The following is a 21,254-nucleotide window of genomic DNA, read 5'->3' on the forward strand; positions in this document are numbered from 1 at the left end:
GTCCTGGTCCTCAAACACTCTCTGCTTCATTCGGGAAAAAAGCTACAAGGCAGATAATGTGGGTGGAAGGGGCTGAAGTCCAAAATATCCCGGGGAAAACAGAGGTTGAGAACCGCTGATGGAGAAGGAGGGATAGATGATAGACAAGGCGCACTGCGTTTGCTCTTTTGCAAAAGACTGCTTCCCTAAACGCCAGTCTTCCAGGTGTTTTGGACTCCAGCTCCCAGAATCCTCAGCTTCTTGGGCCTAGGAGCGGGCATTCTGGGAAGTGGAGTCCAAAACAGAGGGGCGCTTGAATCAGACCCGCTCCGGTGAAGGAAGAAGCCAAGAAGGGAAGTGTTAGGGAATGATGACGCAGCGCGTTGCTGTTTTGCATCGGAGAGTGCCTTGGCTTCCCAATCGCGCCACCTCCAGGTGTTTGGGACTTCGACTCCCAGAAGCCTCAGCGAGAATTCTGGGAGATGTGGTGGAGGGGGGCGGGCGAAGGACATTGGGCGGCCTTTGCGTTGCAGTTCTGAGTAGGGTTCCCCCTCCTCCTTTCTCCCGCTGAGCTCCCTCGTTCATTCCCGAGGAGGAGGAGGAGGAGGAGGAGGAGGAGGAGGAGGAGGGGGGGGGGGCAACGCGAGGCCTTGTGGGCGCTGGAGGCGGGACTCAGGAAGGAGGAGGAGGAGGAGGAGGAAGAGGAGGGCTGAGGAAGGCGAGGCGCCTGCCGGGCTGCGCGCTGCTGCTGCTGGACCGGGGCGCCGGTGCCGGCGGCCAATGCGCAATTGGCTGGTGCTTCTGTGCCCGTGCGCCGTCGGGGTGGTCCTCCACCTTTGGCTGCTCCTCCTCAGCTGCCCGGCCGGCGGACCCGGGAAGAAGCAGCAGCACCACCACAAGCAGCCCCAGAGGCAGGCGGCAGGTAAGGAGCCCGCCGGGGAACACCTGGAGGGCCGGAAGAAGCAGGGCGCCAGGGAAGGGAGAGGGAAGAGGCAGCCTTGGGGCGCCAAGGAGGGAGGGAGGGAGGGAGAGGCACGGGAATGGCACCTTTTCTTCACTCCAGGAGCAGAAGGGATGCCTTCGGTGCCTCCACACTGGGGAAGGGAGGCAGGTTGGCCTTTCATAAGGTCGCATTAAGACTTCCAGTTCGCATCTTCAGAAACAGAGTGGGTTGAAGGATTCTCAGTTGATAAATACAAGGCATGGGCAAACTTGGGCCCTCCAGGGGTTTTGGACTTCAACTCCCACCATTCCTAACAGCCTCAGGCCCCTTCCTTTTCCCCTTCAGCCGCTTCAGCCTTTTGGACTTCAACTCCCACCATTCCTAACAGCCTCAGGCCCCTTCCTTTTCTCCCTCAGCCACTTAAGCCTTTTGGACTTCAACTCCCATCATTCCTAACAGCCTCAGGCCCCTTCCTTTTCTTCCTCAGCCACTTAAGCCTTTTGGACTTCAACTCCCACCATTTCTATCAGCCTCAGGCCCCTTCCTTTCCCCCTCAGCCGCTTCAGCCTTTTGGACTTCAGCTCCCACCATTCCTAACAGTCTCAGGCTCCTTCCTTTTCCTCCTCAGCTGCTCAAGCCTTTTGGGCTTCAAGTCCCACCATTCCTAACAGCCTCAGGTGAACTGGAGAACAAACCCAATGAGGAGCAGCTTAAATTGCTGGGCATGTTTAGCCTGAAGAAGAGAAGGCTGAGAGGAGACATGATGAGAGAACCCTGTATAAATATGTGAGGGGAAGTCATAGGGAGGAGGGAGCAAACTTGTTTTCTGCTGCTCTGGAGATTAGAACACAGAACAGTGCCTTCAAACTGCAGAAAAGGAGATTTCACCTGAACATGAGGAAGAACTTCCTAACTGTGAGAGCTGTTCAGCAGTGGAACTCTCTGCCCTGGCATGTGGTGGAGGCTCATTATTTGGAGGCTTTTAAACAGAGGCTGGGTGGCCATCTGTTGGGGGTGCTTTGAATGTGATTTTCCTGCTTCTTGTCAGGGGGTTAGACGGATTACCCTCGAGGTCCCTTCTATGTCAATCACTCTGTGAGGAACCTCCGCAGCAACAGGAGTGACCTAACCTGGTTTGTTCTCTTCTTTCTAACCAACGCTAACCTTGAACCCTTAGAGCCTGGACACACTCCTAAGGACATTATGTGTCCTGTTCACCAAAAACCACACAGCTTTTCAGACTGTAGATACATTCTCAAGAAACCTTACAATGAGAAGGTGGCCATTGCCCAGAAAGCTCAAGTTTGCTTCAGATGTTGCAGTGCAAACCCACATTTTGCCAAACTCTGTAAAGAAAAGGTGAAGTGCACAGAATGCAAGAGGTGCTGAATGGCAATGCACAATCCCGAGGCCAGCGATGCCCTCGATGTATCCCACGACAGTGAAAGAGCTAAAGGCGCTAAATAGAAAACTTCTAGATACAACGTTGAGAACCAGCCTTGGAAAATAGGACAATCTGAGCCCAGAGAAGGGCAGGACAGATTATTCTGGCTCAAGAGGGATGGAGAAGGTGCTCTTCAAGCGGTTGGCAGGAGAAAAGGAGGCAGGATCTAGGGCATCATTGCCCAAAAGAGACTGAAGGCATTTTGGTGGAAAGTGAGCCCCAGGTAGTTGCTATGAAATGAGTGGGAGGAGTTCAGGCTTGTCTTGATCTGCTTTGGGCAATTGGATTTTTTAAAATCTCTTAAACTTAGCTGGGACTAAGCTTATACCCTTTGCAGCTGTTAGCTGTGACTGAGGTATCCTTAGCCATTTGCTTCAGTTCTCTCAGAGATCAGCTAATACAGGGGTCTTAGACTCATTTTCATCGAGGGCCACTTCAGCCTTATGGTTGCCTCCAACAGCCTGTTGAATCCATGAATGGAGGAGACAGAAGCCCAATTATTAATTTTTTTACATAGGGGTCGGCGCTCTTTAGTTTTTGCTCAGTTTGGGTCCTCAGATTTTATTGAATGACAACTCCCATTACTTTTGATTATCTGCCACAAGGACTGGGAATTTCAGCCCAACAGCACTTGTGGCTCTGAAGTTGGGGAAAGATTAAATGTTATTTAAAAGTCAGAAATCATATCCACAAACACTGTATCTATGTGCAAACCCCACTATTCTGCCTAAACAGAAAAAACAGCTGCCTTCCAGATGTTACTGTGTCACAACTCCCTTCAGCTGTGATGTCTAATGAGAAATACAGCAGGCCAGTATCTGGAGGGCCACATAAAATGACATGGAGGGCCAAATACAGCCCAGGCTGAATTAGTATATGCATATGTGCTGTAAAAATGAAAGATGTGGGGCAGGAATTAAAGAAATGGAAGAAGTTGACCTGGCTGCTTCCTGTTGTTTTTTGTGGATCAGGGATATGTGATCTGAGTGGTAGCAAAATATTTCTCAATCAGGGAAAATAACACATTGAGTAAGGTGGTTTGGACCCTGCTCTTGGTCCCACCTCCTTCGCAGGTGTGGCTGGTTGGAATGAGAGGCAGGGCCTTCTCAATATTTTGCTACCCCGCATAACAGACCAATGTGGCTAAACCACTGGAGATAATGATAAGAAACTGGTCTAAGGAGCCAGTGGCATTTTGATACACTGTTTTAGGAACCTCTTAAGACCACAGAGGGTAGGTGTTAGGGGGACAAAAAATCAATCTGAATTACAGATATAATATATTTTGGCCATCTGCAACACTGATCATGAGGAACAGCTTGAGTGTTGCTATGTGCTGTAATGCTTTGGAGTAAATTATTTGTCATCAATCATTCAAGTATGTGTTTATATTTCAAGGACTGAGGGAAGAAAATGGGCCAGTGAATTACTCATCTGTCCTTTTTGCTCTCTTCAACAACTGTAACAAACATATGCCATCAATACAATCAAATTTAAGAACAGGACTCCGAATGCAGACCAAACTACCTGAAAGGCACAGATTCCATCTAATCTTGGACGCTAAGAAGGGTCAACCCTGGATAGCACTTGAGTGGGAGACTGCCCTTCAAGTGCTACAGGCCATATTTTAGAGGAAGGAACAGGCAAAAGTGTCTTGCCTTGCCTAAAAAAACACTGTATGACATTCATGGGATCATCATCAGTTGACAAGCAATGTGAAGGCATATATACACACATAGAGTAGGATGGCATGAGGAAGAGCTACTTACAGTGTTCCTCTAATTAGTACTTCTATAATTTTTATGTAATTTTAAGAGATCTGACAGCTGTTCTCATGCGTTTGGTGGCTTTGTGCCTGTTCACAACTTGGCCTGTGTGTTTTCTGCCCACCTAACTTGGATGAATGGGAGACTTCCAAGAGCCCTGGGCATCAACAGCTTTGCTCAGTTCTTGGAAACCCAGAGCAGCTTCCTTTATTGATTCAGTTTAATCTTTTCCTAGTACTTTTCATCTTTCCCAGCAGTGTTGTCTTTCCCACTGAGTCATGTCTTCTCATGATAAATCCAGAGTACAATACTTATTTTAGTAATTTTGGGTTTCACTGAGAATTCAAGCTTGGTATGCTCTTTGAACCATCTATTTGTTTCTTCACGCGCCAACTTCCATAACTGTACAGAGAAATTGGAAATAATTATTACTATAACTGCTGCTGGGATGGAAAGTAGGGTCACCACAGGCTTTTTGATTCTCCAACAGCCTTTCACACAGAAGGTAGGTGAACATTAGGGTTTGTGTGTGTGTGTCAGGAGTGACTTGAGAAACTGCAAGTTGCTTCTGGTGTGAGAGAACTGGCTGCAAGGACGTTGCTCTGGGGATACCCAGATGTTTTACCATCCTGTAGGAGGCTTCTCTCATGTCCCCACATGAAAGGCTAGAGCTGACAGAGGGGAAACATAAAGGTCATTCGTACAAACAAGGGAGGAAATCTCCGTAGACACAGAAAACCATAATCTTTTACATAGCCATACAAAGGCACTACTTTGAGCCACATATTTCTGTTGTAGCAGCAACACATATTGCACCGTGAAGGAAATCAACTCATTACTTCAAATTGATCAGTACAAAGCAGTCTATGTTTTGTAATCTATGTATCCTTTAGAGAAATCAGCCCCAGGAAAGAAGGAATGGGAATTAGGATGCCAGCCAGATTATGATGGACTACAGCTCCATAGGACTCCCTTCAAGACCATTAAAAGTCTTAATGACATCTAATGAGAAAGGGTCGCAAGTGGTTTGGAGACATTACATGCATTAATTAAATTTAGAACATACCGGATGGAGTGTGGCATTTGATCAAAAGACCTAAAGACTGTTGGATCACTGTAGATATTGCTGAAGACTTGGCTGATTCTGATAGTCAAAATGGCAGGATGAAGTGTCTTGATTCAAGAAAGCAATAGGGCAATAGGAACCCGAGGGCTTTATAAACTCTTGAAAATGACATTCATTTTAATGTGGTTCCATCCAACCAATACTTCCCCTGCATGATTATAATGGTGCCTTAAATCAGTAAAAGGGATCTGCAGTGGGTTTGGTGGCCAATTTTCTGTCCCTTTGACACTCTATGAGGATCATGGACTATCTGAAATGCACAAAAAGTGAGAACAATCCTCCACAAAAGTGGCTAGGTGTCAACTTCTGCTTTTGAAATATGAATATTATTTTAAAGTTAAACAGTGCTGAGGTGCCTCAACAAGCTTAAAGGGTAAATTGCCCATCTAAAGGCTTCCAGGAGAAGGAACTGACATCCCTTTTGTGAGGGTAGAAGAGCTATGAGCTGAGCTGCAATTCCCCATAGCTACTTTCAATAACAAGTGAAAGCATCTCTAAATGTTTCTTGGAATTCACAAAATGTTCCATCAGTTCTGAGAGATTTTCCATGTTTCACCTTTTGAATGAGGTACTTTATCTCATTATTGGCTAGCATTGATTCAGGAAATCTCTGCGTTCTCAATTGATTGCCTTCAGTTTTAGTAACAGGTGGAAGTTGCCAAATGCTTTTGGGTTTGGACAATCCAATTTATACAAAGTGATGTAAAAATGAAAGTGCTAACCTAATTGTGGGATTCTTGTCTCTCATTTTAAATACATGCAATGATATCTACAGTATCCTCCTTTTTAAAAAAGAAAAGAAATGGAAGTGCTTAGAGGTCTTGTTACTGAAGGAACCAAAGTTAGAAAAAGTAGGAGTACCCCCTCCCATTTGGGAAGGATCAATGTGTATTGTGTCTTCTTGCTTATCTGTCTTACTGCCTAATTTGGTAGAATGCAGAGGTGAGCTTAAGCCAATGAAAGTAGAAGATTTTATAATGTGACCAAAAATTGAAAACTTGACCTAGGCTGGAACTGTGACCTGAGATATTTACAAGGAGGTATAAAAAACCTACAGAATGTGTTTTGTCTGCGGCGGTTTCCACTTTTGAGCTGAGCTACAGCTGGTACCGTCTGCCTTCACAGCTGTGAATAAAGTTTCTCTTTCTTTGAGCCTGTCTGAGACTGTTTTGGGGTGCACCAACTCGAACTAAAGAGCACTGGTGACTTAGCACCCTTCCAGACAGGCCCTATATCCCAGGATCTGATCCCAGGTTTTCTACTTTAAACTGGATTATATGAGTCCACACTGCCACATAATCTGAGATAATCAGAAAATGTTTATATTAATATTAATATGTTTTGATGTCTAAATGTTGGATTATGTGATTTTAATGTTTATATTAATATGTTTTAATGTCTAAACGTTGCTTATGTTTTTATGGTTTAATATGTTTTCAATAGTTCAATTGATAGTTATGTTATTGTTGATCTTATGTTTGGTTTTTCACATGTATGTTTGGCATTTAATTTTGCTGTGACTATGTTGGAAATCGCTTTGAGTCCTCCCAGAGGCGAGAAAGTGGTATATAAATAGAGTAAATAAATAATAAAAAAAGTATTTCACAATTAAACAGGAAATAACACGTTCTATAAGGAAGCCCAAGTTGTAGTGACTGCTGCTTTCCAAAGCATTTCTGGAATATATGCCATGATGTCATCTGTGGAGGGTGTCAAGACAAAGATTTGCACTGTCTTTATATTCTGTTCTTTCAAGATGTTCATGGCTCTTATAGCTGGTACTTTAAGGGTTAATTTGTAAATCTAATCATGACATTCCTGGGTTGGTCTGTACTTTCTAGATTGCTGTCCCAGAGCATGGTGACCTCATTCTGCACTGTAGCTGGTGGACAAGACAGAATTTACTGCAGCAGCTAATTAGGCTCTTGTGTCCCATCTTTCTTCTATGATGCTCATCTACAAATAGGTCAGTGAAGACTGTGGCTTATGTCTTCAACATCTTCTGGTGGTGCATCAAGAGTCTTTCTGAAATCTTGTTCAGAAAATGTCCATAAAAATGAACAAAATCTGGCTACCAGTATTAAAAAAAACTCTAAAATCAGGATAGTAAATAAAGAGCAACACTCAGAAAACTGAGGAATTCCAGACATGAATCCATCAGTACCAGTTAACACCTCCCAACAAAGGATTCCCCAGGCAGGAAGCAGCTAGTCTTTGAAACTGCAAGTCCATTCAGTGCTAATCAAGGTGACCAATTGCAACATTCACACTTTCCTCAAGCAAACAAGAGTTCTTTCTCCCACCCTGGACATTACACAGATATGTAAACCCCACTTACCTAGTTTCCAACAGACCTCACAACCTCTGAGGGTGCTTGATATAGATGTGGGCAAAATGTCAGGAGAGAATGCTTCTGGAACATGGCCATACAGCCTGGAAAACTCACAACAACTAAGTGATTCTGGCCATGAAAGCCTTTGATAACACAATCTTGTTCCTGCTCTTGACTCAAGTTTTTTGCTAAATCTCCCCTCACCCCACACACACACTCCCCATAGTGCTGAATGACCAGTTCTGTTGAGAGTCCTGCCCATTTCATGCTGATGGGCAATTTCATGTTGATGCCCAGGCATCCTGCAATTTGCTCTTCAGTTGTTGGAAGAAACGGTAGTTTTGAAATTCTTATCAGTTACATTATTTTCTTTACGTTCCGGATACTTTGAGCGCTTTTATGGAACCAATTGCTTTTTTAACTACTTTGACCTGCTTTGAAGTAGCTATTTCTTTAGGATACAAATGTGTTGTTAAATATTGTCATTTATTTGCTCAAAGTCTTGTTTAACTACTTTCTTTTATGAACATTATAGAATTTCTTGTGATTTTGGAACCATTTTTAAAGTTCCTGAATGGGCACCTACGAATCCAGACATTCATATTGCTTGGCTGTGATTTAACACAACAGTACCCATTTCTTGCTCAGTAGTGAATTTGCTTGAAAAAAAGATCTAGAACTGCACATGAATTATTAATGAGGTTCTCTCTTTAAGTGGTTTGGGGAGTTGGGTTCCTGTTCCCTTGAGATCCTGTTAAATCGCGTGTGGTAACAGTGTGGTCATGCTACAGATGTACCTGTGATCAGCTATTTGCCTTCTACAGTTTAAGTGAAGGTAGTGTTATAGCAGTGACACATGTCTTATTGTGTAAGTTATCTATTGAACATGTAATTATTAAAAGATGTCTTTGGGGGCGGGGTGTTTGGGAACAAATCAGTTGCCAGTGCAGGAGGCATCCATGAATTTCATTATGAGACTTATTTTGAAAGCCTTTTATTCCGCAGTTTGGAAATGCAGGATACAGTATTATGCCCCGAAGTGGTAGTTTCTGGACATTTTAAAGGATAGCCCTGCCTAAAGTACATTACAGTAGTCTCATCAGTAAGTGATGCAGTCATGAATCATTGTAACCAGCTCTTTCCTCCCTAAGAAGTTGTATTTCTGCAACAGGTTATTGCTCTAACATAAGCTTTGTTGTTGGTTGATAAAGCAGCAGATGGTTCACAGCACAGAATTATCCCATCCCTTTCCCTGATATCTCTCACAGGTAGAATTGGGCACCCAGACAAAATTTTTCAGACACATCTCTCAACTGGCAATCCAATCAAATCTCCTTTGTTAGACATATGGGCAACCTTGGATTAAAGTGTGCACACCCATCCTCTGGCAGTCAAGGCCAATAAAAGATTAATCCAAGGCTTGTATAAAACAGAAATAAATGAACAAAATCATAGCATGCAAATGTACCTTCCTGCCCCTAAGTTAGCTATGAGAACTGTACAATAGAAAATCATTCCTCCAGTTCATTCCCAGACTGTATATATTTTCCCAACTTCAAACTGGAAACAGAAAAATAAAAAGAGTCCAGTAAGCTTTCCCATACAACTTAACTCTTTCACTCCATTGGGGAATTGTTAGTAGATGCACTCCATCTTTAGAGATGTTTATATGGGGGAAAGTGTGTCTTAGAATTGAAGAAATTACAATATATTGACAACTATGATGAAATGCCACAGAAAAATTTGTGAATTTCTTCCCTGAATAATAACACTGCCACTAAGTGTAGCATGTTGATGTGATTCGCTTTGTGTTTGTATGCTTCTCCTTGCTGGCATTCAATATTTGCCATATATTTTGGAAACTGCCCTGAGTCCCTCTGGGAAGATAGGGCGGTCTACAAATAAAGTTTTATTGTTATTTTATTATTATTGTTTGGCACAATGCTAACAACGATTATAAAATTATTTTGACTTTGGTGCTCAAAACAATAGACCGCATTGCTGACCTTGAATAAAGCTTGCCTTGTCTTTGTAATATCAGCATGATTCATCACAACAGTAGTTATGCCATTCATGCTCAGATTATCAGGGACACACTGCTCCCTTGTGTCATAACACAAGTGCCCCCCCCCTTGAATTAATATAAGATTACATGTGATTTGGATTGATGAAAGGTTTACAGTAATCTTGTAAGTGAAGGGTTCTATTCTTGCAACTTGCAGGATGAATACCTTGCATAAATCTTAGCCAAAGATATCAGTGAATGTCATTGGCATTGTGGAACATTACCAGCCTGTTATATCTAGAGCACACAATGTCAACTGGTAGATCATTTGGGACACGCTAAAATAAGATGTCTGAAATTACCTCTTCTGGTTTACGTGCTGGGATTGTTCTAAACTGTCCTGGCATTTAGTTGATTTGTCATCCAAATTTTCTTGGATTCATTCTCAAATTAAGCAGAGTGAGGTGAAATTGATATCTCTTGCCAGTGCTAAATATAAGCCTGAGTATTTCTGTTATAGAAAGAGGTCATAGAAGATGCCTACTGTCTCACCCTGTTGGTTGTAGAAACCTTGTTTAGTTTCCATTGTAGGAAAATGTCTTAGTTCAAAAGAAAATTGGTTTAGTTGATGCTTATTTTTAATAAAACTTTTTGCCGTTGTAGTTCTACACATGCAGGAAAAATATATAGCCTGTACATGAACCCTTACTGTTCCTTTCCTGAAACTTTGAAAGTGTAACAGATATTCACATTATGCCATCAGATTAAAATGTGATTGGATTTGCTTGATAATTATAGTTGTTCTTCTTATGATATGCCATTATGATGGGTTTTGAATCTGGTGTGTTGTTTTTCCTATGTAAAGGACTTTAAGAGCTTTTCTTTTGAAAGGCAGTATATAAATATTATCATAATATGTTGGAAATGGAAAGAAAGACCTCACACCCTCTGAGGATGCCTGCCATAGATGCAGGCGAAACGTCAGGAGAGAATGCTTCTGGAACATGGCCATACAGCCCGAAAAACTCACAACAAGCCAATGGAAAGAATAGTTACCACTGTAATGTGCTAAATGGATATAAACTGACGATTTCCTGTCAATGTCCTTCCATCTCCCAAACTATGGAGAATTGTATCCCTTGAATCTTTGTATCCCCTACCACTCAGAATCTAAGCCACCCATTTTTTCTTTGAAAAAACAATTCTATTTGTTTATTCCATTTAATTAATTCTTGTTAATGAGTCTGTGAGTAATTGCATAATTAAAGCAGTGTTTAGTATCAAGAAGTTGCTGCCTGACTAAGAATTACTATCTTTCTTTAGCTAACTAGTTTCATTTTCTTCTCAGCTGCTGAACTCTATATCTGTTTCTGAATGCCAAAACTGGTTTTCTCTTACCCTAACATTCCAGTGAATCTTATGGGTTGAACCTTTCTCAATATTCACTAAATGCCCTTCGTTTCATGTATAAAAGATCCTATCTCAATCCTTACTTTTGGGATAACAAAATGTGTATTTCCTCCTAGGTCTACTGGCTTTCTTTCCTCACTGGAAACCGAAACATTATGATGTCATTGTTGGGGTGCTGTCGGCACGACATAATGAGGGGCTGCGGAACGCTATAAGGAACACTTGGTTCAGGCATTTGAAGCAACACCCAGGACTTAGCCAACGGTAACTCCCAGTACTGATTCCCCCTTCTCTTATGATACTCCAAACTTAGGGTTCTTGCTTATGTATGGGATTAGTTCAAGATATTCCTAGATTACATTTTTTAAAAAGCCATATAATATATAGAAATTTCTGTTGCCTGCTTCTGAATGCAGTGACAAAATATGCCCTGATCTAAGTTTAAAGCATTTTTACTTCACATTGCCTCATATAGCTGTAACTTTGCAAAACGTTTCAGTGTTATGCATTTAGATCTGTATTTTTATTGGTCCATACAGTACAGCCCCCTTATCCATGATGTCAACATTCAAAGTTTACCTTACACACATTTCAAAAAAATATTCACTTCCCAAGTGTTTGTGGGACTTTCTAGGTCAGAACTTTCCAAACTGTGTATGGCACATTACTGTATCAGCTGCAGTGTGTAGATGTGTCACACGAATATAATGAGAAATAACAAAAATCTTGGAAATATATGTTATTATCTTAGAAATTATATATCTGAAAGATTTTCATGTGATATGTTGTGTCCTCAAACATTTTGTTATCACAATTTATATATGGGCCTATGTGCCTATATCTCTTATAAGGGGTTGGTTCAACCTCTTCGTTGCTAATAAAACTGAATCACTGTGTCACGAAATGATACATATCTTAAAAGTGTGGAATGTTTGGAAAGTTCTGCTCAAGGTCCTCCGGGTATGATTTTGTGGTATGCTTCTGGTTCAATTGTAGGAAAAATATAAGGCTATTATGCATAATTTCGGGTATCCACAGAGGGTTTTTGGAATGTATCCCCCACATATATAGGGGTTGTACTGTATTTGTAGTAGAGTAGAATAGACTAGTGAGTAGAATAGATTTGCACCTAATCTTATAGATGTCTATAAAGGTATACACTTATTGTAAAATAAGTAACTGGAAGCAACTGCTACACCCTCATTAATTAGATAATAGACACTGAAATACTTTTTTAAAATTAAAATTGGCAAGCTGGGCATTCCCTAGGCTCATTTTATTTTTATTTTTGTGTAAAACATCAATATTGGCTGGTGGTTGTCCTAAAATGTAATTTAATCTCCATAATACATTCTAAATATCCTAATTTGAGGAGGGGGGGAATAATTTGTTCTAAATATGATGGGACCAAAAATCAATAAATGTTGTTAATACTATGTTAGTGTCCTTGTGAAGTTTATAATTGGTGCACATGGATGTGATGTGCCAGTGGAAGATAGAGAAGATCCATATTCTTGCAGACTTCTGAACATCACTAATCCAGGTAAGAATTTCAAGCTTTTCAAAGATGTTGGTAACAGACAAATTGTTCATTATTTACTGTGTGATTATTGCTGTTAAACTTTTGAAAACGTATTAGCTCCTTGCGAGGAATTGCTTGTTGCGAAAATGCTATACTACACTTTCAGAATCACTCAGCATAGCTATTATGATGCAGATTCTAGAAGTTGTTGTCAGAAAATAAATAATTTTTATGAGGTTTGATCTTTTGGGCAGTTATTGTAATTAATAGGAAAGCATTTTGTACTTTATGTTATAAAACTATTCTAGAATTTCAAGTGCCTTTTGCCTTTAGGCTCATGCCACACTCTTGGTTCATTTTTTTCAATAGTTCTGAATCAAGAAATTGAAGCATTCACTTTGCCAGAGGATGATACTTCCATGCTGTCAGAAGACAGAGTTGTCAGTGTGCATTTCAAAATCCTCTATCCAATCGTCATCAGAAGTCTTGGGGTATTTTATGATGCTAAAGGTTTAGGATTCCAGAGAAACATCACAGTAAAACTGTACCAAGCGGAACAGGAGGTATGAATCTGTAGTTATCTTAAACAGATTGAACTAAATCTGCAACCTGTTCAGTCATGCTGAAGTTAGGTGTAGCATGACAAAGAAGTAACAGATACCTGTGAAGAGTGAACATTCACCAAGGATTTTAGTTTTGCAACTTCCTTATTTATGTATTTTTTATTTATTTATTTGCATCTACCAATAATGGGACTGAAGGTAGTCTGCAAATTAGTAATAACTATACAAAAACGTATCTATCTTATCGTGTCTCCCCTTCCGAACTTTCCAGGAATTTAAGATCATCTAGGGAGGCCCTGCTCTCGATCCCACCTGCCTCACAGGCGTGCTTGTTGGGGACGAGGGACAGGGCCTTCTCAGTGGTGGCCCCTCAGCTGTGGAACTCCCTTCCTGGGGATATTAGATTGGTCCCCTCCCTCCTGACTTTTAGGAAAAGAGTAAAAACCTGGCTCTTCGAGCAAGCTTTTGGAACCTCATTGTAACCAGATAACTAAGTATTGAGAACGAATATGGAACAGCTTAACAATGCAAATGGACATGGATTTAAACTTGGAAGTCATTGATTTTAATAGTTTTAAATTGTTTTTATATGAATTTTATTATGTGATTTAACCTGTTTTAAACAATGTATTTATGTGTGTTTGGCATCTAATTGTTCCCAGTCTGTATGCTGCCCTGAGTCGCCTTCGGGCTGAAAAGGGCAGGATAAAAGTGTGATAAATAAATAAATGTGCCAATAAAAAGTGTAAAACTATTGAATGACATTCTATAAAGCTAAAAACATTAAATTCATCATGGGAATACACGTATTCCCCAACTTACAAACATCTGTATTACAAACGATTCACAGTTAAGAATGGGGGTGAGACAACAGGAAGTGAGAGAAATCTTCCCCTTGGAAGGGAAATTCACTCCTAAAAGAGTTATATTGGGGAAAAGAGGTCTCCACTGAAGCTTTATTTCCAATCATTGTTTCTACAGCAAGCCACAATGAGCTACAAAATGCAATTATCACAGGAAAAGAAAGTGAGACGAAATTTTCTGAAAAGAGGCACAGACAGCAAAACAAACACCATGGGGGTGTGAACCCTTCACTATGCTATCTAAAGTATATATTTCTCTCTCTCTCTCTCTCTCTCTCTCTCTCTCTCTGTGTGTGTGTGTGTGTGTGTGTGGCTGGACCTCCCTTGTTGTAAGAAGGCTTTACTTACTGTCCCTACCCACTTATTCTGTCTCCTTCTGGCCTGTTTAATCTATTAGGAAGGGCAGTGGTCTAATACATATTTGGTAGTTCTCTCCTCACCAGGTATCCTGTCCACATCCTTTTCTCATTTTAAAATAGCATTGTGTTGTTTCACTACACACTAAGCAAATATTCTAAATTGTTTTCTGATTAAGTTTTCAGTTGACCAAAAGCAAAATCCCATGCATTTATATCTGGAGTCCTTCTCTTCCTTGTCTAGATCTACTCTATCTTCTGAAATTCTCAGTTCATTCCTTGTATTGGTGTGTGTGTGTTTTAGTTTGATTTCACTTTATTGTCAAAAACCAAACAGTGGCTCTGTTCTTTAGTGTTTTAACTGCCGGTTTAAATTATGGCTTGCTCTTCACTGTAGAATTAATGCAGTTTGGCAGCACTCTTTAATGCTTTTGCTCAATGCTGTGGAATCCTTTAAGTTGTTGTTTGGTGCATCTTTGGCAAAGAAGAAAAAAAGCCTTATAAAACTACAACTTCCATGATTCCATAGCATTGAGCCATGGCAGTAAAGTGCTGTCAAATTGCATTACTTATACAGTGTAGATTCACTATATATCCTTTGCCCCAGAAAAACCCAGTCTCTGAGCTCGCTTGCAAGACACAACTCACAAAAGCCTTGAGTTTTGGGAGCAAGGGACCTGAACAGTCTCTGAGTTTGACTGACTAATCTTAGACAAACTTGCTGAGTGAGCTGAAGTTTGGTTAGACTTACTTTCAAAAACTCTGACATCATTTCCTTCATTTCCCACCCACGTGACTGACATAAGCTGTGTTCTAGCTCTCCCCAGTTCTGCATTGTCAAATTTGTAGGTTTCAGCATAAAAACTGAAGCTCGTATAATAACATTCACTTCTCATTTTCAGTACGAGCGCCTAGTGCATAAAACATTTCTGACATAATGGCTGTGATGCATGAGAGAGATTTCTGAGAGCTCTCGTGTGACATAAATCATAATAACTAAAGCAGCTTCCCATACCATTTATTATGGGATAGCATAAGGGTTGGAGGCTATGTATAATAAACTTGAGTTTGAGCTTAAGTATTCTTTAAGTAGCAGAGTTTGCCAGCTGCATATCATAATTAAGATATTCATCATTGTGATCTGGTGATAGGTTTTGCCACATTCTGTATTAATCTCTTCATTTCCAGACTATTGAGTCAGTGTGACCATTGTCCACTATTCAACCTAGCAGCTCTCTAAGTATGGGGAGTCCCTTTAGACTTCTGTCCTTTCCTCAAAACTCTTGATTCCATGATTTGAGACAAAGGAGAGATTGACAGAGAAATACAACAGGACATTTTCATACAGGTTAGGCATGCACACAAAAATGGAAAATCTGCAAATTTTGAAAAACCTACTATTTTAAACCTATGAGAACACCTCTCTAGAAATCTCTAGGTCCTCTAGCATGAACATATGGTCAAAATTTGGTATCTGCTGATCATAAAATAATGCTGGAAGGCCTAGAGATTCCTAGAGAACACATTATTCAAATACTCAGAAGTTGAAGCTGCAAATGTAGAGGGTCCATTGTATGTCTTAATTCATTTTCTTGCATATGTTGAAAAAGGAAGGAAGAAGAGGAAGGAAGGAAGGAAGGAAGGAAGGAAGGAAGGAAGGAAGGAAGGAAGGAAGGAAGAGCATTTGTATTGGACTGGAGACTTATAGCTTGGTTTGCATGCCATTAACATTGAACTGGCAAGTGCCATATTGTGCTTGGTAGACATAGATAATTTTAATTCAGATATCGGTACACTGAAGTGTGAATTGAACTTGCTGAAGTCCTGAAATGCTGTTATAGAATCTTGAAAACATAATTGGTAATTATCTTCCCTGCTTTTTTACAATTGTCCAGCTATATTTATTTATTTGCCATATTTATATCCAGCCTTCTCAACCCCCAAAGGGACTCAGAGCAGCGCACATAGAGGTACGATTCGATGCCATACATTACATAATATCCGGCAAACAAACATATACATTAAAACATTTGCTAAAAACATATCAACATTAACATTATTAAAATCACATCATCCAATAACGTGGTCCAGGCCATTCCAGTTATCATTGCATCATTCCATGTTCACATATTGCACTAATCAATTCTCCAAATGCTTGGTCCTACATCCAAGTTTTCAGTTTTTTCCTAAAGGTTAGGAAGGAGGGGGCTCATCTGATGTCACTAGGGAGGGAGTTCCAGAACCAAGTGGCCACCACTGAGAAGGCCCTGTCTCTCGTCTCTACCAACTACATCTGCGGAGGTGAGACTGAGAGCAGGGCCTCCCCAGAAGATCTTAATCTCCAAGATGGTTCATAGAGCGAGATGCGTTCAGATAGGTAAGCTGGACCGGAATCACTTAGGGCTCTATAGGGTAAAGCCAACACTTTAAATTGTGCTAGGTAGCAAACTGGCAGACAGTCTGCTACCAATTTGTATCTAATTGGCTCTAGAATCCTTAAAAAGCTGAGATTTTATTTAAAATGCTTATGTCATCTAAAAATCATGGGGGAAGTTCACTTGTGATCAGAGCCAATTATATATATATGTATACTGTTATGAACCATCCAAGAATGTACACATATGCTATGTGGATGATGCTCTCAGCTTACAAATGTGCTTTTTAATTCTTTTCATAGGAAGCGCTTTTTAGTGCTCGTTTTAGTCCACCTAGCTGTGGAGTGCAAGTGAACAGACTTTGGTACAAACCTGTGGAACAGTTCATTCTACCTGAGGTATGTACACGATATAAGATGGGACATATATAAAGCTGATGCTTAACACTGATGCATAACATATTTACTTGTCCTATATGGTGTTGAGATTGTCAAATGTTACACATGCTAGGCAGTAGTATCCGCTTTTTTTGCAGCTCAGAGGTCTATAAATCTGCTTTTCTGTAAGCAAGAAGAATCTTCTTAAGATCTTAATGACTTAATGACATATGGGGTAAGTGGCATTGTAATCTTTCATGACAATTGTTTGCAAGCTTTGGTAGAGAGAAGATTTTCAGCAGCCATTGTTCATGGGGTGAAAAGAAGAGGAAGCATTAGATAAAACAGCAGGATTTTGTGAATTAATGATGTTGCACTGATAATGTAGTGGGTTGAGAATTTATTATATCCCAGACTTAAAGTTTGGTTTAAATTTCAGCTCAGAGAAGGAAGTGTAAAGAACCCTACAGGAAAATTATTTTTCTTTTGAAAATTTGAAAATTGCAAATCTTTATCATGACTGCATTCTAAAAACAAATGAGACACCTGTAGTTAAAACCAAATGCTGAAAACAGTTTACTGTCATTCTACCACTTCTACTAACTATAGGGAACATACCATGCCCCTATTAAAGCAGCTCCATTGGCTTCCGATAAGTTTCCGGACCCAATTCAAAGTGCAGGTTATCACCTATAAAACCCTATACACTTCGAGTCTAATCTATCTTCGTGACCGCACCTCCTTCTATGAACTGGCACAGGCTTTGAGATCTACTGGGGAGGCCCTCTCTTGGTCCCACCACTGTCTCAAGCACAGTTGGGGGGGGGATGAGAGAAATGTCCTTCTCAGTGATGGCCCCTCGGATCTGGAATGCCCTCCCTAGAGAGATTAGATTAGCCCCCACGCTTTAAGACTTCCATACTAGTTTAAAAACATGGTTTTTTAGACAGGCTTTTGACTTTGTGTAGTTCATGGCCAGATTTGAGGATTTGATGATGGCTCACTCCATCATTTTGGACTGTTAATGGAAGACAGCTAGTCTTACCCCCAGGCTCTACTGTGTTTTATGAATTTTAAAATTTTACTAGATGAGGTTTACGTGTGTTTATTGTTTGTGGATTTATGTTGTTCTAGAGGCTTATGTATTATTTGTTCTATGTCTGGCACTTTGAATGTTCTCTTGTGAGCCACCCCGAGTCCCTCCGAGAAGATGGTGGCGGGGTACAAATAACAAATATTATTATTACTACTATTGGAATAAGCCATTACTCTTTCCCAGCTTCAGCTTTGTTTAGTGCATTGTTCACTGCAGATATATTACTACAATGGGACACTGACTATTTGTGTTTTTCAAGCCCTCCTTTTCCATCTTCCCAAAATTACAAGTTTCTAGACCAGTGGTCCTGAGATGTTTTGGCCTTCAACTCCAAGAAATCCTAATAGTTGGTAAACTGGCTGGGATTTCTGGGAGTTGTCGGCCAAAACACTTTGGGACCCACAGGTTGAAAACCACTGTTCTAGAGGATGAGGAGAAAAAGGAAAGCCTTGGTAAAAAGGAACCACAATATCAGATGCGTTGTTAACCAAGATATGCCCGGACAAAGCTAGCCAAGGCATTAACCAGTTCTGAGCATCGTATTCAGTATTGACATGGAAACCACCAACTGCTGCAGAATAAAAGCATTTTATTGTGCTACAAAGAGAGGTCTCCTAGGATTGTGAGAAGATCAGAGGTTGAAGCAGATGAGGCAGCCAGGTTAAGTAAGTCTTGCTGAAGCTTCTTATCTTCCAATCCCACCAAAGGGGAAAAAAAGAATACCTAGAGTTTTGTATGTGTAATGCCACACCATATGTTTGCATTATATCTGAAAAGGTTGTGTTTTAACAATGACTGCTTATGTTCTCCCAGTTCCTTACTATATTTGTACAGGTTTTGTTGATATTATGAATGAAACTATTTTAAGGCAAACTTATTTAAACATATATCTGGGTCTTAGAGTGTTATTTTCACTTCTCATTGTTGGGAAGAAAGTATCTCTAATTATGGATGCAAATGGCATTCATTTTGAATGGATGGCAGTGATATAGCATCTGTTCATATTCTGTGAGTGAAGATTGCATTTGGCAGGCAGGGAAGAACACTAAGATAGACATGAACATTGTACGGTTAAGGCATACAACATGTTAATGCAATAGTACCTACCTCAATAAATACATAAACGATGTGACTTTATAATCTGATAGTTCATTTCATCCAATATGGAATTCATATGTCTTTAAATAGCAGTTCTCTTGAGAAACTGGAAAGAAAGAAATAGTTGTCATATTTCATAGTTTAAGTCTTTTTGTAAATTGTCTAGAAAGAGTTTACTTTCTTTTGGAAGTACTTAGATTTAATAGCTGACATGGTTAATCTATTTAGGGTAGCTTCACGCAAGATATTTTTATGCAAAGTATTTTTGTATGTTCCTTTAGAAATTCAGTGTTTATAGCAGGCATGAGCAAACTTAAGCATCTCAGGGGGAAAAGGAAAGGATGTGAGGATGTGAGGAATTGTGGGAGTTGGAGTCCAAAACACCTGGAGGGCCGAAGTTTGCCCATGCGTAGTTTATATGCAGCAAATGTATCGGCTGAGCAACAGACTTTCCAGAAACAGAAGACTATCTTTCCTTTTCACATACATGTCTTGTAGCAAATGTACTTGTTTCCATAATATCTAAAGCAGTCTTTTAGACACTAGAGTTAATCTGAGAAATAATTTGATGTTGTTTTCTGAGGTCAGGGAGCTGGCAGTAGTCATTGTTGGCCTGGCAACATTCATGAAGTCTTAACGTTTAGAAGAGACAGAGTGGAGTGGCTGGCTTCTTCAAATCTAGAGAAACCGACCAATAAATTCTAGTTTTTTGAGCCTAGCATGCCTTTGGAGTTGCTTTTTTTCCTGTATTTTAGGAGGAGAGCATGGGTGCCTCAGTGTTGTCCTCTCTTTAGTTGACAGTGAAGTTGCAGGGAGTTCCTACCAGATTTTTTTATTACTCCCTTCCCACACTTGTGTTTATTTACAGAATATAATGCAAATTACTTTTCTTCAGGTGGTTGTTTAAAAAAATATTATTGGCTTTCACTTTAGATCTTTGTTCACTGTAACTGTACCATAATTTTTATTTGAGAGTGCTTGGCTTTAATGTATTAGAAAATAAACCAAAACCAAAAGATAAACATCAACTAAAACAGAAAACAAAATAAACAGATCAAGTGAGATGGGTTGGTGATGAAGTGGGTAAAATTTAACCAACTGCTCAGTGAAGCTTATCCATTTTCAGAGTTGGAACACAGCTGACTTTTTTTGATAAAACCCCAAACTAAAAAATAAATAAATACAAACTCTCAAACCTCCAAAATAAACAAACTAAATGAGATTGGTTGTTGGTGGATAAGAGTCAAGTTTAACCATCTGCCCAGCAAAGCTTATCCATCTTCTGGGTTGGAGCAATCTGTCTTTTTGATGCTCTTAGGAAGAGCGAAAGAGAGAAAAAGGGTGGCTTCAGGCCACTTAACTTTCAGGGTAGATTGATTTTGTTTCTGAAAACAGCAGTCTGATTAAGGATGAGGGAGTGTATACCCAAAGTAAATTGATAAAGTGGTAGACTTTGTAGGAGAACAGGTTAAAGTAGCATTGATTTCATTCTTGCCTCAATCTTGTTTATTTTGTTACATTGCATTAATACATTACAATAATAAAAATAATAAGGCAACATTGTCCTGGAGTTTTTCAGAGAGAACTGTATTGTTATGTCAGGGTATCTGTTCAGTTGCTTTACTGGATGCAAAGGCACTTGGGTTGCAATCAAGGGGCATTTAAATATGCAAGAAACGTTGCATTGTGTTTTTGCCACCATTCCTCTTTCAGTAGTGTTAAGACGTTTGATGAGCGTCTTACAGCCCAGTATCATTGATAAGCTAAATTTCTAAATCTTGGTGGGAAAGTAAGTTTTTCTCAGGGAGCGAAAGCTTATGCGCAAATGTGTATATAAATACATTTACCAGGTGTTACAAAAATAATACTAATTTGATTTTGTTGCAGTGATTTCTCTCCCCCCTCTCTATGCTTTACATATAAGTAAAGAAAGAGCTGGAATCAAATAATATAACTGACTGCATAATTACATTATTAGAAGCAATAGATTTTCTATGTT

At 40.1% G+C, this 21,254-nt stretch overlaps 1 protein-coding gene across 2 annotated transcripts in view; it reads left to right on the forward strand.

Annotated features, from left to right (window-relative positions):
- Positions 1–673: 673 nt before the first annotated feature.
- Positions 674–21,254, forward strand: part of B3GALNT2 (beta-1,3-N-acetylgalactosaminyltransferase 2) — a 38,195-nt gene continuing 17,614 nt past the window's right edge. For both annotated transcript variants that reach the window (XM_060753852.2, XM_060753851.2), the window contains exons 1-5: positions 674–901; positions 11,122–11,269; positions 12,448–12,548; positions 12,897–13,090; positions 16,987–17,082. In XM_060753852.2, the coding sequence (XP_060609835.1) occupies positions 760–901; positions 11,122–11,269; positions 12,448–12,548; positions 12,897–13,090; positions 16,987–17,082 (681 nt within the window). In that variant the 5' untranslated portion in view covers positions 674–759. The remainder of the gene's footprint in view (positions 902–11,121; positions 11,270–12,447; positions 12,549–12,896; positions 13,091–16,986; positions 17,083–21,254) is intronic.

Source organism: Anolis sagrei, chromosome 1, assembly GCF_037176765.1.
Source record: "Anolis sagrei isolate rAnoSag1 chromosome 1, rAnoSag1.mat, whole genome shotgun sequence".
NCBI lineage: Eukaryota > Metazoa > Chordata > Lepidosauria > Squamata > Dactyloidae > Anolis > Anolis sagrei.